Raw genomic sequence first — 24,824 nt, 5'->3', positions numbered from 1 at the left:
CACACCCAGCATCTACAGCCTACCGCTTAATAATGTCAACTAGGTGATTTATCGCACCCTACGGGAGCTCTTCACACCAAGTGCACTCCCTCACCCTGCGCTATATCACACAGACGCACTACTTTGCCCTATGGCTTGCGCTCTCACACCAATGTCCTCCCCCACCGGTTGGCCTGCGCTTCCTCCCCCCCACCACCTGGGCTCAATTACTGATGCACTCCCTCACTCTGAGGCCTGAGTTCTATCACACTGACGCACGACCTCCTCCTACGGCCTGCGCGCTAGCATACGGAAGCGCTTCATGACCCTGCGGCCTATGCTCTCTCACTTTGCAGCCTGCGCTGTAACACTTCCTAAACCTGCATCCAAACCCCCCACAGGCTATTTGTGAACCATCCTGCTAGTACTTAATCCTTGTAGCCTGTGGCCTAACCCTTATACCCCCGCCCCCCTGCCTTTCCCTAACCACCCCACATATATACAGCAATTGGTTTTACCCATCTGGCAGCCGCCAAGCGGGGCAGCCGGGTTGTTGGCTAGCCATGTGAGGGGGGAGTGGGTGGGAGGCCTATTTTTGGGCCCCTAAGATTGGTGGGACCCGGGTTAGCTGTCCCCCTTAACCCCCCCCATCCCCCCTCTGTGGCTGGGCCTTGTGCCATTGCCGCCGGTTTGTGCTTGGTGCCACACTTACCCCGCAGCCTGCGCTTCCTGCACTGCACACACCAGGTGGGAAGTGTCCGCAAGGGGTAGGGATATAAATGCAGTGCTTTAGCCCGGAGAGTCGGCGCTCCCTCCTCAGTCCCCTGCGTCCCGCTCAGTCCATGTGCCATCACCGCCGGCATGTGTCCGGCGGCGCATGTACCCCACACTGCAGTGCGCACGGCAGGTGGGAAGTGCTCCGGGCTGGGGTGGTCACCGGTGCAGCTCAGCTGTCGGTGCACCGGCTCCATATAGCTGGAACTCGTGCGTGTGGAGCGTGTGTGGCCGCTACTTAAAGGCAAGCCCCTCTCCCACTGTGTGGCTCTCCAGCATATGGGGGGTTTGGTCGCTTCCTCAAGGCACGCCCCTGATCGGGGGAAGATCACGCCTGCAGTGATGTCATAGGACCTCTGTGCGGCTTCCCCGGGGAGTAGGTATATGAAATTCATGTATATTGATAACCTTTGTCTTGCGGACTGCTTCAGCTGTAATGTAAGGTGTGCAGATCATGTATATGGCAGCCCGATGCACCTTGTGCTCACTCTGACTGTGTGTATGTCTCAGCCCAGCGTTATACACACACTCAGAGTGACAGTTCTGGCTAAATATATAAGAGAGATGATGCACGGTCATGCTCAGTATGGTCAATGATTTTTAAGTGTACACATCCATATGTGGACATTTGATCAGTGAATGGGACCGGTGTTTGCGCCCCCAGTGACAGCAAAAATACACTGCTTAGAAAGCAGGTCTGAATCGGGCCCATCTGCACTACACTTCTGCACACATGGCACTACACTACAGCTTACCCTGCACTACAACTCAACCTGCACCTACTGCACCACAGCTAACACTGCACCCCCTTTCTGCACATAATGCACATCTCCCGGACACACTGCACTACACTACCGCTCAGCCCGCAACCCCTGCGCACATACAGGATGTCATCTCGTCACCTCAAACTCAACATTTCCAAAACAGAATTAATCATTTTCCCACCAGCCAAGAGTAGTTACCAACCGGATATCTCTATCACTGTTGAGAACACAACAATTAATCCTACTCCACAAGCTCGCTGCCTAGGGGTCATCCTCGATTCTGAACTGTCCTTTATTCCTCACATTCAATCTGTCTCCAAATCATGTTACATGCATCTAAAAAACAGATCCAAAATAAGTCCATAACTTACACAAGACACTGCAAAAACATGAATCAATGCATTGTCATTATCAATCATTATATCACGCATTGATTATTGCAATAGCCTCCTTACCAGCCTCTCACCGTTACAATCCATTCTGAATGCAGCAGCGAGGCTGATCTTCCTGGCTAGACATTCAATATCTGCTGATCCGCTCTGTCAGTCCCTCCCTTGGTTGCCTGTATTTTACTGTATTCAATATAAAATACTTATATCTCTTCGCTTATGTCAAAATATATCCCCATCCGACCTCTCTGCTCTGCACAAGATCTGCATCTCTCATCCACACTCATTACTCGCTTCCACTTCCACTTGCAGGATTTTTGTCGGGCAGCACCCACCCTGTGGAATGCCCTTCCACGTACATTAATACTCTCCTCTACCCTTCAAGCTTTCTATGAAAACTCACCTCTTCAGGCAAACGTATCATATTCCAGAACCCCTACAAAACCTCCAGTAACATTCATATCTAATTGCATCCCATCAGGACTGTCTTGTAATCTTATGGGACTGCCATTCTCCGGAATTCTATCCTTATGTATCCCTCCTATTATCCCTATAGATTGTAAGCTTGCGAGCAGGGCCCTCCTACCCCTGTGTGGGTTTGTTTAATCACTGTTGTTTCCAATTGTAAAGCACAACGGAATATGCTGCGCTATATAAGAAACTGTAAATAAATAAAATCGACAGCCTACTGCTTGATATTGTCAATGATGCGAGCTCATTCACCATGTCCCCCATCATCCTTCATGTACAGATGATGGAGAACATTGTTCACGAGGGCCATGCTGCAAAATCCCCCACTGTCCCTCGTAGTCACCGGCAAGTGTGTATGTACTTGCCAATGCAGGCACCCCGTTGCTGTCTATAGTGTTGGGTACACACATCATGTAGTACAGGTGTACACATGTTGTGTAGAGAGTATCCAGCGTTATACTGAAACTGTAAATTGTTGTTGAACGAAGCCATCTTCAGTGTAAAGCCCGAAACAGCTTCCTTTATTAGAGGTGACAGATAAATAGGAGAAAAATAGATAAAGTGATACAGTGTAACTAAAACACTGTATAGCAGACAGACGCCCAGCAGATCAGGAAGAAAGAGATCCCTGATCCCTTTTCCCCCTCTGCTGTACGCATTTTGGCACAAGATACCTGGCACGATGATCCACTAGGTCCTGTACACTTCCGCTAGCACCAGAAGTATTTTTTGTTGAAAATGCATCTTAGTCACAATGTAATGCCAATATTGCTGCTTTCAGACCGCAAAACTGGCTTTGACCCTGTATTTGGAAATGTTTCCAAAAACGGGTCTGCCAGGTAAAACCCCTTTCACACCGCATCTCTTAAATGCTATATTACCGTTTAAGTGCGGTTTTTTTGACACTGGCAGACCCGTTTTTGGAAACTTTCCAAAAACAGGGTCAAAGCCAGTCTTCAGCGCGCGCCGCCCCCGCCCCCCCCTCCCCCGGGGGTTAACACCCCCAAATCCCCCCCACCCCAGGGCTAACAAACCCCCCCCTGTGCAGCCGGTACCTCCGTTGCGTGATCCGGCACTGCAGTTGGTCGGGGAAGCACTTATGAAAAAAAGCGTCTTTCAGAAAATGGCTGCCCCATAGGAAAACCAGTTTTAAAAAACTGTCTTTCGTATGGGGGCAGCCATTTTCCGAAAGTCACTTTTCTTGAAAAGTGACTTTCGGAAAATGGCTGCCCCCATACGAAAGACAGTTTTTTAAAACTGGTTTTCCTATGGGGCAGCCATTTTCTGAAAGACGCTTTTTTTTCATAAGTGCTTCCCCGACCATACTTCACTGCCGGGATCCACAACGAAGGTACCGGCTGCACGGCGGGTGTCTACACACGCGCCGCGTGGGGGGGTGTCGACACATGCGCGGGGGGCGACACACGCGGGGGGGGGGGGGCGGCTCCAGTGCTGCGAATATTTAATGAGTGCTCATTAAATATTCGCTGCTCTGAATTTAGGACCCAGCTCATTGGCTGGGTCCTAAATACCGTTTCAGACCCGATTTTGATGCAAAAATACCGGGTCTGAAACAGGTAGGACCCTCCATTTTAACCGTTTTACAAAATCGGCTTTTGTAAAACGGTTAAGGGGTCCTGCACCTTTCAGACCGCACAGATTACAGTTTTAAAACTGTAAAAAAACGGCAATATACCGTTTACAAAGTGCGGTCTGAAAGGGGCATAAGATACACCAGAAGATTATGCTGATTAACCCCTTTCCCATTTAAATATATATGATTAATGAATTGTGTAGAAAAATAAATTGGATCTTTCAATCCGCACCTACACTAAGAGAATGTAAAACAACCTTATTGGAGGTTGTAACATGATAGACACCTGGCTACATAGAAAAATAGGTTATATCCTTCAATAAAAAGTGGTCTGCATGACCACCTACAATCTATTTAAACATACTAATGGGTTCCTTTATAGACCGATTGATTTTTCTTCTATGGCTAAAAAACAATGAATTGATGATTTACACTGACTGGAAGTTATGGCCCTTATTCTGGTTCACTCTTAAAGGGAAAATCCTTCTCAAATGGACAAAACCATGTGCACTGCAGGTGGGGCATATGTAACCTGTGCAGAGAGAATTAGATTTGTGTGGGGTTTTACTTCAAACTGAGATCTATATTGCAGTGTAAAAATAAAGCTGTCCATATTTTCCCTGCACTGAAACAAAATAACTCACCCAAATCTAATGCTCTTTGCACATGTTCCATCTGCCCCAACCTGCAGTGCACATGGTTTTGTCCATTTGAAAAGGAATTTGCATTTGCGAGTGAACCAGAATAGCGGCCTATATTCCAAGACCCTTAATGTTCTACTTGGGGGCTGCATGGATTTGGTTTAAATGGAACTATCACCTTCAGGAATATTATGTTTTTGGTTATAACTCTTAAGGGGGTATTCAATCCTGGGTCACGACTGTCGGGACGTCCCGATAGTGGTGACCCTGGACCGTTCTTGGGCAGCTTGCCTGTTTATCGGCAGATGGGATTCACTGTCCTACCTGCCGATCTGCAAAAAGGAGGCGTGGCCGCGTAAACGGACGTGAATTGTCGAGATCCGGCGACAGCTCTTAAAGTCAGGTCCGTTCTGCCGAGAAACCTCTTCAGTGCTGTCAGGAAAGACAGAATTGAATAGGCGCCCGCCGCTATTTCCCCCATTGGAAACAGCGGCGGGGATTGAATACACGATACTTGTGTAGTTTCATGGCAGCAGTTACATGGCCCGGGTGTGAGTGATCCTTGAGTATCATCCTAGCCCATTTCCTGGCCCTTGAAGTGTAGAGTTCATGGAGAGAGGGGAGGCTGGCTCCAATTATCCCTTCAGCAGTTTTGACTACTCTCTGAAGTCTGCATTTGTCCTTCGTGCTGGCAGAACCGTGCCAGATCAGTAATGAGGAGCACAGAACGGACTCGACTCTTGCCGAATAAAATAGGCGAAGTAGTTTCTGGGGGATTCCAAACTTCTCCAGTTGGCAGAGGAAGTATAGCCTCTGCTGCGCTTTACCAACGAGAACGTTGGTGTTTGCTTCCCATTTCAGGTCTTTCGTGATTGTAGTCCCTATGAATTTGTAGTATTGTAATATTTCCACAGTCGCCACCTCCTTGTCCTGGATCATTAGCGGTGGGGCACTGCACGCCTTTTTCCTGAAGTCAGTCACTGTCTCTACTGTTTTCTGCGGGTTGATCTCTAGGTTATTGTTTGTGCACCACTGGGTATGCCGAGCCACTTCCCTCCTGTAGGCCGATTCGTCTCCATCTTTGATGGAGACCAATAACAGTTGTGTCATCGGCAAACTTGATGATCTTGACCGACTGTGTACTGGATGTGCACTCGTTTGTATATAGGGAGAATAGCAGCGGCGAGAGGACACAGCCCTGGTGGACCTGTTCTTTGAAATGGTATCCCCCACAAATGGTATCCCCCACTTTGACTGCCTGGGTCCTGTTGGTGAGGAAGTCCGTGATCCAGAAACAGGTGGGCTCTGGGACCCCGAGGTGGAGTAGTTTGGGGTGGAGGGAGCTCGGAATGATGGTGTTTAAGGCCGAGCTAAAGTAGACAAATAGGACCCTTGCGTAGGTGCCAGGGTTATCGAGGTGTTGGAGCATATTGTGAAGACCCAAGTTGACTGCGTCCTCTACAGAGCGATTCAACCAATAAGCAAATTGGGAGGGGTCCAGTTTCAAACTGGTCACCGATTTCAGATGATCTAGAAACAGACGTTGAAACAATTTCATGACCACCAAGGTTAGGGCTATCGGCCTATAGTCGTTTAGAGACTTGACAGCTGGTTTCTTTGGGACTGGAACAATAATGGACTTTTTGAGGCAGGCTTGAACCAGCTGTAGCTCCAGTGATTATGTTGAAGATTAAAGTAAGAACGGGTGCTAGCTGGTTTGCGCACACCCTCAGGGTGGAAGGTGTTACCCCGTCAGGGCCCGGCGCTTTCCTAGGATTGACTTTTTTGAGCAGTGCCTTGACCTCCTCCGTGGCGACTTGCAGTGCAGGCGGTTGGTTATAGTCACGTCCATTTGTGGGGAGGAGCGGAGCCTCTTTGTCAAATCTGCAGTAGAAGAGGTTCAGCTCCTCTGCCAGGTTCCGGTGAGGTGAGGCTGGCTTCTACGGAGGCTTGTAGTTTGTTATGGCACCCATTCTTCTCCATACAGAGGCAGAGTTGTTGTTTGTGAGGTCGTTTGTAAGTTTGTCCGCGTACTGCCTCTTTGCCCGCCTGATTTCCTTATTTAGCAGGTTTCTGCAGTGATTGTATAATGTTCTGTCGCCATTCTTGTATGCTTCCTCCTTCTCGTGGCGAAGTTGCCTGAGATGGGCATTGAACCAGGGCTTGCTGTTGTTTAAGATGCGGTATGTTTTTGTCGGGATACACAAGTCTTCGCAGAAGCTGATGTATGAGGTGACAGAGTCAGCCAGGTCGGTCGCCGAGGCTTCGAAGACCCCCCAGTCTGTGCAGTCGAAGCAGGCCTGGAGTTTCGACTTGGCCTCGTTGGTCCACTTTTTGGGGGTCCTGATGACGGGTTTTGCCCTTTTTAACTTCTGGGTATAGGTGGGAAGAAGGTGGATTAAGCAGTGGTCCAATGAGCCAAGAGCGGCTTGGGGGATGGACCTGTAGGTGGCCTTGTGGGGAGTGTAGCAGTGGTCCAAGGTGCGTCCGTCTCTGGTGGGGCAGACTACTTGTTGTTTGTACCTGGGCAGTTCTTTGGTCAGGCTAGCCTTGTTGAAGTCGCCCAGCACTATTAGCAGGGAGTCTGGGCGTTTTCGCTCGATGTCAGAGAAGCTACACAAGTACCGAATACACCACTTAGAATTAATACTTTTACGACTAGAGAGTGGAGGATGGACGCTTCGGGTTTTCTTTGCCTTTTGTCTGTTTATTTTGTTTAGTTTCTTTTCTGTTCTTCACTCTTTACTATTTTTCTTTACATTTCTGTAATGCATCTTCTTTATGAAAAAGAGAAAAAAGCACAGCAGTCTTTATGGTCGTTTATACAATGGTTACATTCTTTGTCCTCGTTGAGACATGTAATATGTTGTGTACTTTCTGCCATTGTTGTGATGTGAACCCGCACTGCTGATCAATAAACAGTTAAAAAAAATGGCGGCTAACATTCACATCCCGTCGGCCATTTAAAGGTCTGAAAATATTGTGAAAGTTTGCAGCATTATCAAAATATCAAATAAGAATGAGGGGGTTACGCAAGTTCCCATACGTCTACTTTACCACTGTCATCACTGGAATAATTTAAAAACATGCAATGGTTTATACAGGGTTAATAGACTGAGGCGCTTGTAGATCTGTGTGCGGCTGAGTCTGTATATGACGCACACCAGAACTGAATTGTGGCGCTTTGTACGCAGTCACACACAGAAATACAAGTGTTGCATATCAACTTAATAAACGCTGTTTCCTGATGCATTATATGCCTTTCAGACCGCACTTAAAAACCGGTATTTTGCAGATTTTTTACCGTTTTAAAACGGTAATCTGTGCGGTCTGACAGGTGCAGGACCACTTAAAATGGAGGGTCCTACCCATTTCAGACCCGGTATTTTGGCATAAAAATCAGCGCAGTGAATATTTAATAAGCGCTCATTAAATATTCATAGCGCTGGAGCCGCACCCGCCCCGCACCCCGCAGGTTAACATCCCACGACCCCCCCCCCCGCAGGTTAACACATGGTTAAGAACCCCCCCCATGTGTTTAAGAAACCCCCCCTCCCCCACCGTGCAGCCGGTACCTCCTTGAGTGAGGATCCCGGCAGTATGGACGGCCGCGCTTATGGAAAAAAAAAGGGACTGTAAATGAAATGGCTGCCCCATAGGAAAACCAGTTTAAGTGGGTTTTTTTGGACACTGGCAGACCCGTTTTTGGAAACTTTCCAAACACAGGGTCAAAGCCAGTCTTCAGCCCCCCCCCCCCCCCCCCGTGGGTTAACACAGGGTTAAGAAATCCCCCCCCCCCCCCCGCGGGTTAACACAGGGCTAAGAAACCCCCCCTCCCCCGTGGGTTAACACAGGCTTAAGAAACACCCCCCCCCATGTGTTTAACCCCCCCCCGTGCAGCCGGTACCTCCTTGAGGGAGGATCCTGTCAGTATGGACGGCTGCGCTTATGAAAAAAAAAAAAAAGGGACTTTCAGAAAATGGCTGCCCCATAGGAAGACCTGTTTAAAAAAACTGTCTTTCGTACGGGGGCAGCCATTTTGCAAAAGTCACTTTTCTTATAAGAAAAGTGACTTTTGGAAAATGGCTGCCCCCATGGGGGGGGGGGGGGGTTTCTTAAGTCTGTGTTAACCCGCAGGGGGGGGGGGGGGGGGGGGGGGGGGGGGCGTGCTGAAGACTGGCTTTGACCTTGTGTTTGGAAAGTTTCCAAAAACGGGTCTGCCAGTGTCCAAAAAAATGCACTTAAACGGTAATATACCATTTAAGAGATGCGGTGTGAAAGGGGTTTTACCTGGCAGACCCGTTTTTGGAAACGTTTTAAAATACAGGGTCAAAGCCAGTTTTGCGGTCTGAAAGCAGCACTAGTTACATCACATTATGACAAAGAAAAGATGCTAGGTACTAGAAGTCTCACGGGAACTTGTGGATCAGTCGTACCAGGCATCTTGTGCCAATGTGTAATGCAGCAGAGTGGGTGAGTAGGTCATGGGTTTCTATTTCTAATTTGCTTATTAGATTTTTCTTCTGAAGCACTGAGAGTCTTGTACTGGAAGTAATAAAAATCTAATAATGTATATGAAATAAGAAAGATCATTCTATCACATCAAGCCAAAAAGGGTTGGGTAAGTCGCTTAATCATGTAAAACAAACAAGTCTATCTGTCCTGTTCAGTATTAGAAATTGTCCTACTTATCCACCCCTTTAGCCTCTACACTAAAGGGGCATACACACAAAGCGATGTTGTTGTTGTGCTCTTCTGTAAGCGATCTGATTAGATTCACTTAGAAAGCAAGCATAGTGTATGCCCCGAGCAATAGTGATGCGCGTTCCAGCACATAGCTATCGTCCGCTAGTTAAGTCAGTGCATGCAGTCAAAATCTAGTTAAATTGCTTAGCAAGTGACAACAAATCCCTCTGTGTGTACAGAATGAGCGATAACGATCTTCTAAGGGTTATTCAAGTTGATTTACAAGGCTGCGAATTCACAGCCTTGCGAGTCCCTCAGACGCCGTCTGCCGAATGCCGGTCCGCCCCTCCCCCCTCGCACGTCACGTCCGTTCGCACTGGCTGCGAATGGATGTTTAACATAAACATCCATTCACAGGCTATGCGGAAACTCCCACATCATTCGATGGTCGCAGACCATCGAATGATGTGGTGAGTGTACGCATATCTAAAGTCACACTCAGGTCACCTTAGATATGCATGCACATTCGCCAGGAAGTGGGCGGGCAGCTGACATCCAGTGATGTCAGCTGCCCACCCCCGTCACCCACGTCAGGGGCCAATTACCATGGGAATGCCCGTGAAATGCTGGGTGATCCTATAAGCGTGACTACCCACTGCCGCCCAAAGCCCCCTGCCCACAGTCTTGGGTGAGTGCGCCTGGCAAACAATCTGTTTGCCGTGACTGCACGCACCTGGCATATGCACATGCGTGCACAGACACACAACATTGGTGCTTGGGGGTGCAAATTAATTAGAATAGCCCCCTAAGTTATCCTGAACCACTACCCTGCCTTTTTTTTTTATTAAGTAAAATCGCTTAGCTCACATCGCTGCATGTGTATTGGCGATCGAGACACCTAGAAATCACCTACCCTAAATAGCTTAGCAAAACCGCTTAGCACACATCTCAACGTGTGTATGCCCCTAAACAGTCCGGTAGCCAGTGTGTCAAACATAACCAAGCTAATATGATTTTGAGCGATGATTGATAGCTTATTCTAAACTGCAGATTATTCAAGAAAAAGGGGATTCCAAACCCCTTATGGTACAAAACAAGAAAAAATTATTTAATGTTAACACCTCCTGAAGAAGCCGCTGATAACTATAGAAGGCGGAGAAACGCGTAGAGGTCACGGGGAGCACCTTTGGCTGCATACAGGCCGGAACCAGTGCTTATCCATGTATAAGGCTGCACATAGGACTGCACCAGCAGCCGGAGAAATTCACTGGGGACTGGAAGCCGGACTCCTGGTTTTAACTGCTGGACCTACTTAAGTATACCACTGCAATTATGTGCACATAAAAGTGGGGATTAAAATGCTAATACCTTTAAGTTAATTTACTAACCGGTTAAACAGAGGATAGTCCACAGAATATTGCATGCAATTATTAACCACTAACCGAAGGTGTTGAGGAGAATTTAATTACAATAATCCCGGATTATAGGGATAGTGATATTTTAATTGTATTGCTTTGTTCAGTTTTGTCTGTTATTATTGGTGGCCATATTATGTTTGAATTAACATTAAATAATTTGTATTATTCTAGACAGCACTGTTTCATTCTACTTTACAGCATGCATGTTATGGCCCTGCAGCTGTTGTGAAACTACGAGTCCCATCATGCCATGCCACAGTTAGTTTTGTTATTAGGGAATGCAGGAATGTGTAGTTTAACAACAGCTGGAGGGCCACAGTTTCTTGTGTTATGTAACTAATTCCACATTCTGAATGTTACAAGTTATCTAAAAAAGCTATTTTTTGTTATCTTTATTTTGCAAAAAGTTTTTTGTATAGTAATTTGTACTATAAAGGTTGTGATATACTAAAATTCCATATACAAGGTGTTCTCATAGACTACAGTCTCTTCTTGGGGCACCAGATCCCATGTGACTCAGCATGTGCCAAGCAACTTTTGCATGCTTTAAAACTTCAATGTAATTCCACAAAGGCAAATGCACAAGGCTGCACTGATGAATTTGATAAGAGACTTGTATATCTGTGTGTCACTGAGCACCCAATTCACATGTGTACGCTAATACCGACACAGCTGCGAATCTTCAGGCTACAAACTGCTAAGCATTGCAAGTGCCGCATGTCACCCTGAAAAGGACATAGACACTGACAGGAGCCATTACAAAGTCCTCAACAAATGCATACGCAGTACCAATGCAATGATGAACATCGATGCCCAGGGTTGGATACCGCTATGCAGACTGGTATCGGCATTGTGTGCAAACATGAATTAGGCCCCGAATCTGTGCTACTGTGTGGCTTTCTTAACACCAAGGACCTTATTCTGGTCCACATGCAACGCTGCGAATTTTGCAGCGTTGCGTGTGGATTAAATGCCACCTGCCACTCGCACATGATTGTTATATCTATAACTTTTTATACCTTAACTATATATCCTATTAATAAATGGATTCAGTACTGAATCCCGGCGGTCGGGATCCCGGCGTTCAGAATCCCGACGCCGGAATCCCGACAGCCGAAATGCTGACAAGGGGGGGACGTGGATCGCCCCCCCTTGCGGGCTCGCTGCGCTCGCCACGCAGCGGGCCCGGTGCCTCGCAACGCTCGGCACACTAATTTATTCTCCCTCCAGGGGTGTCGTGGACACCCACGGAGGGAGAATGTGTCGGGATTTCGGCGTCGGGATTCTGAACGCCGGGATTTTAACTGCATCCCTAATAAATACCTATATTGTTTTTTTAACAATTAACCAATTGATCCAGTCTTTATTTCTTTAGGGGTTTGACGCCCGGTAGCAGGAGCAGCTTGACAACACACCCTATTAGGTGCCTGTCTACTTTTGGCCTTGAGGCTACAATTTAACCCCCACTTTTTGCAATATTGACATTTTAACTTGTAACTATTTGGGTCCCCTGTACACAATAGCAAATGCTTTCCTATGCTCTATTTTCTGAATCAGATGTGCTCTCCTACAGACGCAGCCAGTAATCACACACATCAATAGGGGTATCATCGGCTAGGCAAACCGGTGTTGCATGTGACCATGCAGCTGCACCGTGGGCTGTACTGTTCATTCTAGCACCCTGCACCTTTCAAAAACCCATACATTCCCTCTTACCTGCCTGGGGTGTCAATGTCTGCTGTGGCCTGTATCTCAATACAGACCAGGCTGTACTAGAAGCACCAAAGCAGACAGCGACACTCCAGGCAGAACAGAGGAACTGCATGAGTTTTGAAAGGTACAGGGTTCTAGAACGACCACTAGCTGGCTGAAAAATGTCTGCTACATTTGCACATTATCGATAAACAATCCAGTGCAAGATGCTACTCTGCTAACATCAGGCGTTTGTTTGCCGAAAATTAATCTTAGTCACAACGTAATGTGACTAGGACGCACAACTATATTATGCTTATTAACTTGATATATGACACTTGTATATTTGGCCTCCGTCCATGAACATCGCTGCAGTGTGTAATCCAGGGGTGGGGAACCTTTTTTGTGCCAAGGGCTGTTTGTATGGGGAAAAAAAATCCTAAAAATTTATCTTACAAATTGTCCTGCTGCATCCGTCCCACGCTCCGGCGGCTGCCGCTGAATAGGGCTGTCAGTCTCCGGCTGCTGTTGATTAAGAGGAATCTCACAAGAACTACCGACCTCTTGCGAGAATTCCCCTGTACTTGACAAAGCCACCGGGCGGGTGCGCGGGCCACTCAGAACGGCTACGGGGGCCGCATACGGTCCCCGGGCCTGAGGTTCCCCACCCCTGGTGTAATCCAACCTGACGGGATTTGTTCCAATGTCGGAACAAATCCCCATCGCTCCAGTGTGTACCAGATGTAGTCACACACAGATATAAAAATGTTTTGTATCAAATTAATCAGCATAGCCTCATAGTGTATTTTGGAAAATTAATTAAAAAAAAAAAGGACATAGAACTTTAGATTCACAGAATCTCTGAACTAATAATAATTGTGGCCTTGTAATAGGTATCACATAGCATTCAACTGATAGTGTTAAACATTATAATGAAAACAATTTCATATATTTAGAAATATAGGATGTTGTTTCGGGGAGTTGTGTTACAGACACAACAGAATCATAGAATGAGCCTATGGAATGTAACTCATTAGCATGTGTGTGCGGTTTGGGCTCGAACCCGAAACTTCAGACAGAAAACCATGGAAAGCCAGTGAAAGGTGGACATTATAGAGGGAAATTATATTATATATAGATATACACTCTTCTTAATTCCATATGCCGTAACACATACACCTCTTAACCACTTATGTTTTGTTGGAGGCCGTCATGATTTAAAAGTGAAACTCTTAATTGAAAAATTAAAAAGGTTACTTCTTCATCTTTGCGACCACCGCTTCCGCTACGGAACTTACGTAGCGTAATCGTCGCTTCGCTCCCCATACTCCGCTCACCACAACTTTACTAAAGTTAATAGATGGTGGCGTGGACCCAAGGTGGTGCTGTTAAAGTACCTTTAGTTGTCGAAGACAGGTGGCCAGACCTCAGCAATTGGTTTCACAATAGCGGCTAATGTAAATGGCGTAGCAGGACCGCAAAGATGAGGAAGTAGCTCATGGACTTATCCGTTACCACCTATAGAGTCGTTTCAGCTAATCATTCTATATTCCTCCCATTCCCACTAGTAATTGCCTGGGGCCATATTAGGTCTTCCACGCAGCAGAGTCATGAAAGGATCAGCTGCAGTAAAGACAGCTGTGAGATGAGGAAGATATGCCAAAATTGTAGCTGGCCAGATGAAAGCAAAACGATTCAATGTAAATGAGGAGCTGGCATTTACGTCCTATTCATAAACAAAAACTCCATAGAGAGGGACTCTAAGGTAAAGTGGCTGTACTGTATAAGGTGACAACTGGTGAAGGGATCAGTACTGTATAAGGTGACAACTCGTGAAGGGAGAGACAGTAAGGTAGGGAGGCAGTACTATATAAAGTGACAATTGGCGGAGAGAGAGCCACACTAAGGTAGGGGGCTATACTGAATAAGGTTACAACTGGGGTAGAAAGAGACAGTAAGGTAGGGGGGCTGTACTGTATAATGTGACATCTGGTGGAGGGAGCAACCAAAAGGTAGGGGGGCTGTACTGTATAAGGTGATATTTGGCATAGGGTGCGGCAGTAAGGTAGAGGGGCTGTACTGTATAAGGTGATATTAGGCAGAAAGAGCAACAGTAAGGTAGGGGGGCTGTACTGTATAAGGTGATATTTGGTAGAGGGAGCAACAGCAAGGTAGAGGGGCTGTACTGTATAAGGTGATATTTGGCATAGGGTGCGACAATAAGGTAGAGGGGCTGTACTGTATAAGGCAACATTTGGTGGAGGGAGCGACAGTAAGGTAGGGGGGGCTGTACTGTATAAGGTAGCAACTGGTTGAGGCAGCGACAGTAAGGTAGAGGGGCTGTACTGTATAAGGTGATATTTGGCAGAGGGAGTAACAGTAAGGTAGAGGGGCTGTAATGTATAAGGTGATATTTGGCAGAGGGACTGTACTGTATTAGGTGACATTTGGTGGAGGGGTTAGTTTGAAAAAAAAAATCTATTTTAAGAGTCCTCTTTGAAGCATTAGTAATGAGCCTGTCTAATGTCTGACACATCTTTGCCAAGGCATGACTAATCAATAAGGCCATTTAATGAGATGGAAATTAACATTCCAACATTAGTCCACAAACACAACTGCAGCTATTCATACTAAGAATTCCAGGGTCTGTGCAGAAAACACATCAGGATAAATACACCTAAGTCCGGAAAATAGCCAGCTCCTAGTGCAAGAATGACAAGTCTGGCTAATAAATAACTAATAAGTGCTCAGTTTGATTTATAATTAATCAACCCAGAAAGAGGTCAGATCTTGTTACAGATCAAGGTAATAGTATAGGACCAGAATCATCCAGCTCTATGGCTGTGTTTACATTGCCCCACATATAAGTTGTGCATGTCATAGGGTTGTTAATGATTGCATATGATGCCAGAAACATTCATAAGCCCTCGTTCTACAACTGCGTGGAAGACATGATATAAACAGCAGAACTCCGCACAGCGTAACAATTACTGGAACAGTGATCACCACAGACTGCAATATTCTTATGGTCAGGATTACAATGCCCTATATTTATGGTCATTATGTTTTGCTGCCAATAATTATTGTTTTGTTTGCCTTTTATAGACGCTCTAGATGGAACGGTGCCCTATGTAGAGCTTTATAATAGTGGGCAACAAAAGTACAAGGCAATGATAATAATAAACACTCAGTATGTGTGAAGTTTGTTATAACCCGTTCTCAAAAACTGAAAAGGAAAGAAGTGCTGCTACTGGTTGAACATGGCGTATACACAGACGTAACCATCCTACGGTCATTGTGAGGAGCGTCACTATACAATTCAAGAAGCAGGAAAATACCAGGGAAATGGATAATTACGCACATAAATGTTAATGTATATTTTCAGGCATTGTACTGCAAACTCATTTAGAAAGGCCCAATTGCCATGTATTCAAGATAATGGGGTGTATTCCATCCTGGATTCCGACTTCAGAAACATTCCGAGTCGGAATCTACAATCCATGGCCGTTTCCAACAAAACTGATGCAACTGGTTTTAAAATCGGATCAGTTTTGTTGAGTTTTGCCTTCAATGCTGTCAGAAACAACAGCATTGAATAGGCAGCCACCGCTATTTCCCCTGTTGGAAACAGTGGTGGGGATTGAATACCGCACAATACATCACATGAGCATACATACAAAACAATGGATTTAGGAATAGGTTGGCAATTTTCTGAACAATTTTACTACATCGCTCAGAAAATGCCCCTACATAGCTCTCTGTGTGTGTGTGTGTGTGTGTGTCTCTGTGTGTGTGTGTAGTGATGCACGGCCACGCTTGTCGCTATCGCCACAGTGATTAATATCTGGTGCGCTGGTTATTAATTGGTCAGGGCCAGTGTTCTTACCAGAGAACACTGGCCCTGACAGATCGCTCAGCACAAAGCGCAGGCACACCACTGTGTGCTGACCGATCTAGCATTGCTCAGAACGCTCACGGGTCACTACTTTTGTAGTGACCCAGGATATTGCAGGGTCAACATGCATGAAGATCCCAGATTATCAGAACTCTACGGCTGCATCAGGCCCATCTTGTGATATTGCCCTTAGTTCCCCTCTGCCGCTGCTTGACTGACAGGCAGTGGCGTTGAGAGGTCCTCAAAGCAGGGACATGTTAAACCTGTTTTTTGGGAGGCGAGAGACAACGGACTAGGTGTAAACACTCAAAAATCCTGGCCTCACAACCCCCTTCTGTTTGCCAGCTGAGGATTATTTAGCTGGTCATCTGCATGGAACCTTGCATTCGATGGTCACGATGTTGGATCCCAGCTGACAAAGTAGGTCACAGTGCTGGGATCACTGTTACATGCAGGAGACTTCTCTTCTACGGGGAGGTCTTCTTCATGACCAGCCTAAGTTCGGACGAAATTGCAATGCAGCTTACATTATGCATTGAATTTCCATCCATTTCTGAATCAGGCTCATATTTACTCATTACGGTCGACACAACAATGCTAACTCTCCTGAGCACCACTATGGGGTGCGAGACAAAATTAGCCATATACAGTTTAGGAATGGCTTTCCAGAGTCAAGATGCTGGCTGAATTGCTCCCATAGGCTGCACATCAGTTTGTTCCACAAGATGTATTTAACATGACATGCAGGTGACAGCTCCACCTCAATCCTTTCTTTGTCCGGAGACAAAGTTTTTACCCAGGCACTTCTTTACCAAGCTGGGGTTTTAATCCTACTAGGGCACAATCTGTATGGAGTTTATATGTTCTTGACAAATACTGCTAGTGATGCTTTTGATCTTCGTTTGTATTATAGATAACTTTTATCTAGCTCCAGGACCATTTTGTATTACTGAAAAAAGAAATCTCTGAAGCACTGCATATTTTCACTGTGTAAATAAAAGTCAATACACCGGTGTGCAAACTGGCATATTAAGGTTACAGAACCAAATCGACGACAATTTTTGAATATTAAGCGGAACACACAGAGAATGATTTTTGTTTGTCAAACTGACAAACCCACGTAGGCCTATAGAAAAACAGGTTGGCTGATGACCCCAATCTGCAGGGTATATGTGAAAAATTGGCTAAAAAGGTGCAAAGGCTAATGCATACCACTTGGATTTGTGTACATTGTCCTTCCACTTATATGACCATATTGAAAACAGGCCCAATTGCAATAATTTCATTTAAAAGCACTGCAGAAAATGCAGCCAGCATAATGGAAGAGAACTATACAATGAGGAGCAATATATGTCGAACACAAATCTAAGGTGGCATACTTTTTGACAAAAGTTTCAAGTATCCACATACACGAATAATAGTTGCAGTGACATCACACAAAGCTATAAAGGCATAGTTACTACCCAAATCATTAGGCAACAATCAGCAGATATAATAAGCAAGAGAGAAGACGCCTCACCGTGCCTCCATGGGTCTTTGGGTTCTAGGGCACCTGAAACAATATCGTCATCACATGGGAACGTGACCCTTTTAGGCCCCTGTTTACTGCGCCCATTATCCTCCTCTGGAGCCCCTCCCTCTTTGGCCTCTTTCCCAGCATTCCCTTGGTCAATTCCTTCAGTGGGCAATTTAACTTCCACCCCATCACACTTTGCTTCTTCTGTAATGTCTGTATTGGAAGAAGCTTGTTGGGTCCTGTGAGGCAAGGCCTGCAAATCCTGCTTTACTGGTAATGAGACAACGGAAGACATCTCTTTGGTCAGTTCCTGGCCATTGCCCACAGTATAAGGGGCTTCAGACTTTACATCCACAGTCAGTTCCCCCCCTGTACCCTCTAAAAGAACAGTATCTGTAGCGGACACATTATTCATTGCTACGGTGTGAGTGGTGACCTCATAAGGGTCATCTGTGTCATTTTCTTCTTTAGTGTTTTGATTTGCACATTGTCCATTGCCTGACCCTTCCCCTGAGCAGGAGTCACAACTGTCCCCATTTTCTGCATGCTCCTCCTCTTTTGGTGACCCCTCAGAGGGCAGATTTGCGCTTTCCAAGACTGCAGGCATCTCCATAGTAGCAAACACTCTATCCAGCCATGGTGGTCATCTTTAATTACCGAACCATAAGAAGCCTGTAAAACAGATGCTCATCTGGAACAAATGACAGAACCTGGAACCGAAGCTGAAGGGCTTTTCTTGCGCCGTAACAAGACTTCTCAATGGCTGGTAAAGTCACTGGTGTCCATGCATTCTTAATAACATGAAAACTCAGCACCACTACTCTTTAAAGGATAGTTAATGGGAAATCCTGTTGATGACAGTATTAGTTACTTGTGCTGTCTTTTCTGTGCCTGGATACCTCCGCAAGAGTTTGGTGAATGGAATAACAACAGATTTGTTTCTTTTAGAATAATACACAATGCAAACTAGCAGCACCCTTGCAGATGGAGCGATCTCTCCTAAGACATGTTGCAGCCAGGGGACTTGCAGCGGTCTCAGTGTGTGGTGTATGTCTGTATGACCCGGGATGCTATCAGGAGGCAGTCATTTGTAGCATGTTGGTGTGGAATAGTGAAGTGTCACTGCAGTTTCTCACACTCAGTCTCTACATCTTTCTGGTCTTCCCCATGGCCAGTCAGTCTCACAGTGGAAATCAGTCTAGCAGCCTGTCAGGTTGACACTTTACCTGTGAGTGGCTCTTGCAGCCCCTGCAGGAGAGGAGAGGTACCTTGGTTAGATTCCTCCTTGCTGTATGTGTGCTCCAGGTCGTCTGTAAGGATGATGATCCCTGGTGGGCTGTCAGTCCCCAGCAGTCACTCTCTGTGCCAGGCTGTCTCTTTTTACAGGCAGAAGCACTTCCCAGTTGTATCCCAAGTCAGCCTATTTGCAGGCAGAATTCCCTGTGTGTCTCTGTCCCTCCAACACTGTCTCTTGCTGTCTAACTCAGTTTCCGGGTCACATGTTTCTGTCTCAGGTCTCTGCCAGGCTGTGATGCGGCCATACGGGATAAGCCAATCTGCGCCTGCCGCGTCAGCACCTACCATAGAGTTGCAGGAGGACGGTAGAATAACGATAGGACGTGGGATTAAAATGACAGGTTATATCATATTGCAAACGCGAAACGACGCCGGGGAGATTATACCATAGAGAGGTTGAAGGATTTAATTAAAGACCAGGCGACTAGGGTCTCGAACTACAAATCCCAGCGTGCCTAGTCTGATAATAACGGGTTAATAGTCACGGGAATTGTAGTTTTTCAACAAATAGCTGCCTTTGGCAGTTAGAAATAAATGCACCAGTTCTTGTGTTATGGTTGTATGACTATGTACCTGCCTACCTGGACTCATTAGCTGACAATCTTATTACCTGGACTCAACTGCCAATCTAATGACTTTTCACACCGTGATATGATTATTTATTGTACTTATTAACTTTATTGTCAGGTGTAACCACCAGGGCTTTAATAGTTAATGTAGAAGAAAATTGCACTTAGGGTCCTGCTCATTTATTAAGTGCAGGTTATTTAAGCAGGTTTAAAAATGTGTGATATACAGGTGGGTCTCTCATTTCACACTGAGCGGTACATTTACTAAAGCTTCTATAATGAAAAGAGGTAACGTCGTTGCTCATAGCAATCTATCAGATTCTGTCTATCATTTCTTTATTGCATACCCTCCAACATTTTCCCCATGTAAACCGGTACAGGGGGCGTGGTCAGTGGTATAGGGGGTGTGGCCTCGTCCCCATCTGAGGACAGACATTAATTTTAAATCGGTACGGTACTGTCTGATGTGGAAGTGGCATCCCTCTCGGCGCTCAGGCAGTGCAGATTCGTGCCCCCAACAGTCTGCTCATGCGGAGACTGAGGGCTGACTGAGTAGATGTCCTTTCCCATGAGTGCAGGGTGCGCGGGGCCGGCCCGTGATGTCATGACGCACGGGACCGGCCCGCAATGCACTCTTGGGAACGGGGGAGAGGAGAGAGCCAGCGCAGCACCACCTTTCACATCCCATCCCTTCCCCCGGTGGTTGCGGCCTGTGCTGGGCCCGAGCCTCGTGATCTTCCCAGTGACACAGCCGCTCTCAGCGACTACAGTTGCGGCCTGACCCGGCCAGCTCGCCCTGCCCACTTCCGGCACTTTGCAGCATCCCTGAGCGGCCAGACTACAACTCCTGGCATACAGTGCGGCGCGCCTGTGTACGCACATCTGCTGACGGAGCGGAGCCAGGTGGATTTTGTGAGCACAGTAATTAATAACTGACTGCCGCAGGGAAATAAAAAAAGCGGTACATTCGGTACAATTTTAATTTGCCGGTACAGACTGTTGAAAAACGGTACTGTACCGACAAATTCGGTACAGTTGGAGGGTATGTTATTGCACCCTAGAAAATTATAGACAGAATCTGATTGGTTGCTATGGGCAACATCAACACTTTTTATTATTAGAAGCTTTAGTAAATGAACCCCGAAGTTTCTGATTTGTAGCAACAATGAAATGTCAGACTTATAGCACATACAAAGTAAAAGCAAGAAAAAGCCTGTGTGTATACAATACATGCCTACTTTTGAAAAAGCATTTCAGGGAGATGGTGAAAGTAACATCTATAAGCGCCAACATGTAGTAAGTGGCATAACTACCATTGGTGCAGGGGGTGCTATTAGTCTCTTATATAGCGCACACATAGGCCCTTATTCTGGTCCACTCACAAAGGCAAATTCCTTCGGAAATGGACAAAACCATGTGCACTGCAGGTGGGGCAGATGTAACTTGTGCAGAGATAATTAGATTTGGGTGAGTTATCTTGTTTCTGTGCATGGAAAATACTGACTGCTTTATTCTTGCACTGCAATATATATCTCACTTTGACGTAAAACCCCACCCAAATCAAATTCTCTCTGCACATGTTACATCTGCCCCCCCCCCCCTGCAGTGCACATGGCTTTGTCCATTAAGAAAAATTTGCCTTTGCGAGTGAACCAGAATAAGGGCCATATTCTGCAGCGCTTTTCAGAGAATATTTGAACATTCACATCAGTCCCTGCCCCAGTGCAGTTTACAATCTATATTCCATACCACATGTACATGCTCACTCATTCATTCTCAAATTCATTTTGTTAGGAGCCAAATAACCTACCAGTATATTTTTGGAGTACCCAGAGGAAACCCACACAAGTACAGGCAGAATGTACAAACTTCTGCATGGTTAAAGAGCCCATAACCTCAGTGCTGTGAGGCAGTAATACTAACCATTACACCATCCATACTTAGGGTTACCACCCGTCCGGGATTACTCCGGACAGTCCGGTAATTTATACCGGCGTCCGGAGTCCGGACGGGTGGCTTTCCCGGACTATATTTAGTCCGGGAATGAGTGTCTGTCCCCACTCCCCTGGTTGCCGGTGCTGTTAGCAGCGGTGAAGCAAGGGCGCCGGGCCAGGCGGGTCGCGGGTGACTGGCGGCGGCCATGTCCATCATGATTGATGGATGACGAGGCGGCCTGGGGGCGGCGTTGCGGTGCAGAGTGACTCTCTGTCAGTCACTCCGCCGCGGCGCTCACTGGGAGGAGGGAGGCGGAGTCGGGTCGGACGGATTATACACACACACATAGACAGTGTGTTGACTCCACCTCCCCAGGCTCCCGTGCTCCACCGGACTCCTCCCTCCAATTTCCCTCCGGCGCTTAACCTGACACACACTCCCAGCCTCAGTCTCTGACTAGCAGCACGCTGTGGAGTGTGGAACAACAAGGCCTCTTTCCACCCAGCCTCCTTACCACCACCATCACCCATCCTGATTCCTCGCCTCAGGCACAGGCAGCCTGTCCACACACAGTCCAGACTGAGTCCAGCCCAGCACCACCCTAAGTTGCCTCTGTCCAGACAGAGTCCAGGCAGGGCCCAGGCCCAGCCCAGGGCAGGGCACCACTCCAGCCTCAGTCAGTCCACCACCAGCCAGCCAGCTACTGAGCTCAGAGCTACACAGGGAGACAGTGTCCAGCAGGCCCAGGCAGCCCAGGGCTCCAGGCCAGCCTCCAAAGTGCAGCCTGCCTCAGTCCACCACCACCATTATTAGCCAGCTATACTCCATGGCCTGGGCAGTGGGCTGGCAGACAACAGACAGCAGTCAGTGAATCTCCTCCAGCCACCAGGCTCGCTCACCTCCGCATGATACAGTGACGTTAGAGACTGTCAAACACGTACGGCCGTGCAGCATAGACAGTGGTGAGTCAGTGAGTGTGTGATTTAGTGTGTGATTTAGGGTTACCACCCGTCCGGGATAATTCCGGACAGTCCGTTAATTAGACCGGGTGTCCGGAATCCGGACAGGTGCCGTTCCCGGACAATACATAGTCCAGGAATGAGTCCCCCTCTCTGCCCGCCCCGTCTCCCTCTGCTAGTTTTTAAAGTGGTAGCATGGCTGAGGTGCGCTGCAGCGCTACGCTGTGCAGTGGCGCCGGTTGGGTGCGGGTCGCCATGATTGCTGAAGCCAGCAAGGAGGCGGGGATCGATGCAGGGCAGGCGGGGGGCGGCGCAGAGTGACCATTCACTATCAGTGACTGACTGTCAGTCACTCCGCCGCGGCGCTCGCTGGGAGGAGGGAGGCGGAGGCGGACGGAGACTGAATGGACACACACAGATAGTGTGTGTGTGTGTGTCACTGTCTGCCTCCAACTCTTTCAATCTCCCGGCTTCTCCTCCGCATTTGGCGCGCTGCCTCAGGGTGACACAGCCAGCCTCGTCGCTCTCTCTCTCTGACCGTCACCGACCAAGGCAGGCAGGCCAACGTGAGGTTAGGACAGTCAGGAGCTCCGTCAGCAGCGGCTCCTCCACCCAGCCAGCCTCCTTCACCCTCAGCCACCCACCCTCCTAGGCTCCGAGTCCTGGCTTCACCATCCATCAGCTGCCAGAGAGGATAGAGCGGCAGAGCCAGGTCAGCCACCCAGCCTCACGGGGGAGGGGGGGATGCCAGCAGACACCACCTGCAGATTACAGGGGGGGGGGGGGGGGGGTGGGTGCGCGCCTCTCTGCGGCTGACTAGCAAAGGGGGGGGGGGGGGTGGCAGCGGGTGCCTGCCGCCGAAGATTTACTTTACTCTGACGACCAGCACAGGGGGAGAGGGCAGCGGGCTTAACACTGCTCCACGGGCGAGATGCAAGGGTGGGGGGCGTACGGCTCCCTGCTGGTACGAACTCCTGGGTCAGGTGCCGTACTTGGCAGCACAGAGCTTTCTTCTTCCTGCTCTCCTGCAGCTCTTTACCGCCCGATAGTGGCCGGCGCCCTAGGCAAAGGTCTAAAGCTGCTTAGTGGTGGCGCTGGCACTGTGGGCTACCAGTGACCAGCATTTGTCGGCCCTCCACTCCCTTTCCCCACTGCATGACAGTCTCTCTGACAGTGACAGCAAATGGTCCGGCTGCTCCTCCTGCTGCCTCGTAAGAACTGCTTGGAGATCTTCACCTTTCATGTGGAGTTCATGCAGCCTCAGCTCTGGTGGGGCCATAAAAATGATGCCCTGCCGGGACCTGTACCAGGGCCAAGGTACCTGTAACCACTGGATAATGACCGCCAGTGGCACTGCTTCTATCTACTGGTTAGGTACTCCTAGGACCATTACTCCCATCATCAGCACCAAAAAGGACACTCCCATCAGCAGCAACAAAAGAGGCACGCCCATCGGAAACGTGTACTCCAGGCAATGTAGTCTGTTCCAACCACAACCAGCACCTCCTGCAGATCCACATACTGCCGCAGAGTTTAAATACTGACAACATTACCACATCTGGCACACCTCACCCGCCGGGCCAAATCCCAAACGGAACAGCGAGCAGTTTTGTACGAATTTGGGCTATTGCCGCACTGATTCGGCTGGGCAGATGTCTTCATGTGCAATTGAATTCCACCCAATGGGGTACATTTACTGAAATGGGAGCTCTATTGAAGATGGGATGTTGTCCATAGCAACCAATCAGATTATATCTATTATCTTCTAGAAGGTGCTAAATAGGGATGCCAATCCCAGGGCATTTTTTCAATCCCGGGATCCGGGATTGAAAAATGCTCAATCCCGGGATCCCGGGATTGGCATCCAAACCAAAAAGCCCATTATTAGCATTGGACCCACCCCGGCCGACCCGCACATCTACTTACATAAGCGAGCGGGCGGGCGGCCGGGAGTGGGTTTGGAGGTGCACGGTGCCTCCCGGCAAGTGCACCTCCATCGAAGACAGCAGGCAGGTGGGCGGGCGGAGGCAGGCTGGCATGCAGGCGGGCGGCGGAGAAGAGGCGGGCAGGCGGAGGCAGGCCAGCGGGTAGGCGGGCGGTCACTGGTGACGTGTGGCCTGCACAGCGTGACCTCTACTGTCACGCTGCGCAGGCCGCACGCCGGGTCAGTTTACGGGAACAGCCGGGCAGCGTCTGAGCGAGTGCTCAGACGCTGCCCGGCATTAGACTGCGCATGCGCAGTCTAA

General features: G+C 47.9%; 1 protein-coding gene across 1 annotated transcript in view; it reads right to left on the bottom strand.

The window, feature by feature from the left end:
- PPP1R37 (protein phosphatase 1 regulatory subunit 37) overlaps positions 1 to 19,399 on the bottom strand; it is a 52,897-nt gene extending 33,498 nt beyond the window's left edge. The window contains exon 1 of the mRNA XM_083159634.1: positions 17,823 to 19,399. Coding sequence (XP_083015760.1) covers positions 17,823 to 18,432 — 610 coding nt within the window. The 5' untranslated portion in view covers positions 18,433 to 19,399. The remainder of the gene's footprint in view (positions 1 to 17,822) is intronic.
- Between the last annotated feature and the right edge of the window lie 5,425 nt (positions 19,400 to 24,824).

Source organism: Crinia signifera, chromosome 9, assembly GCF_055691185.1.
Source record: "Crinia signifera chromosome 9, ASM5569118v1, whole genome shotgun sequence".
NCBI classification, from domain to species: Eukaryota; Metazoa; Chordata; class Amphibia; order Anura; family Myobatrachidae; genus Crinia; species Crinia signifera.
Note: the sequence above shows the minus strand (reverse complement) of the source record. Positions and strands in the feature narration are given on the sequence as shown.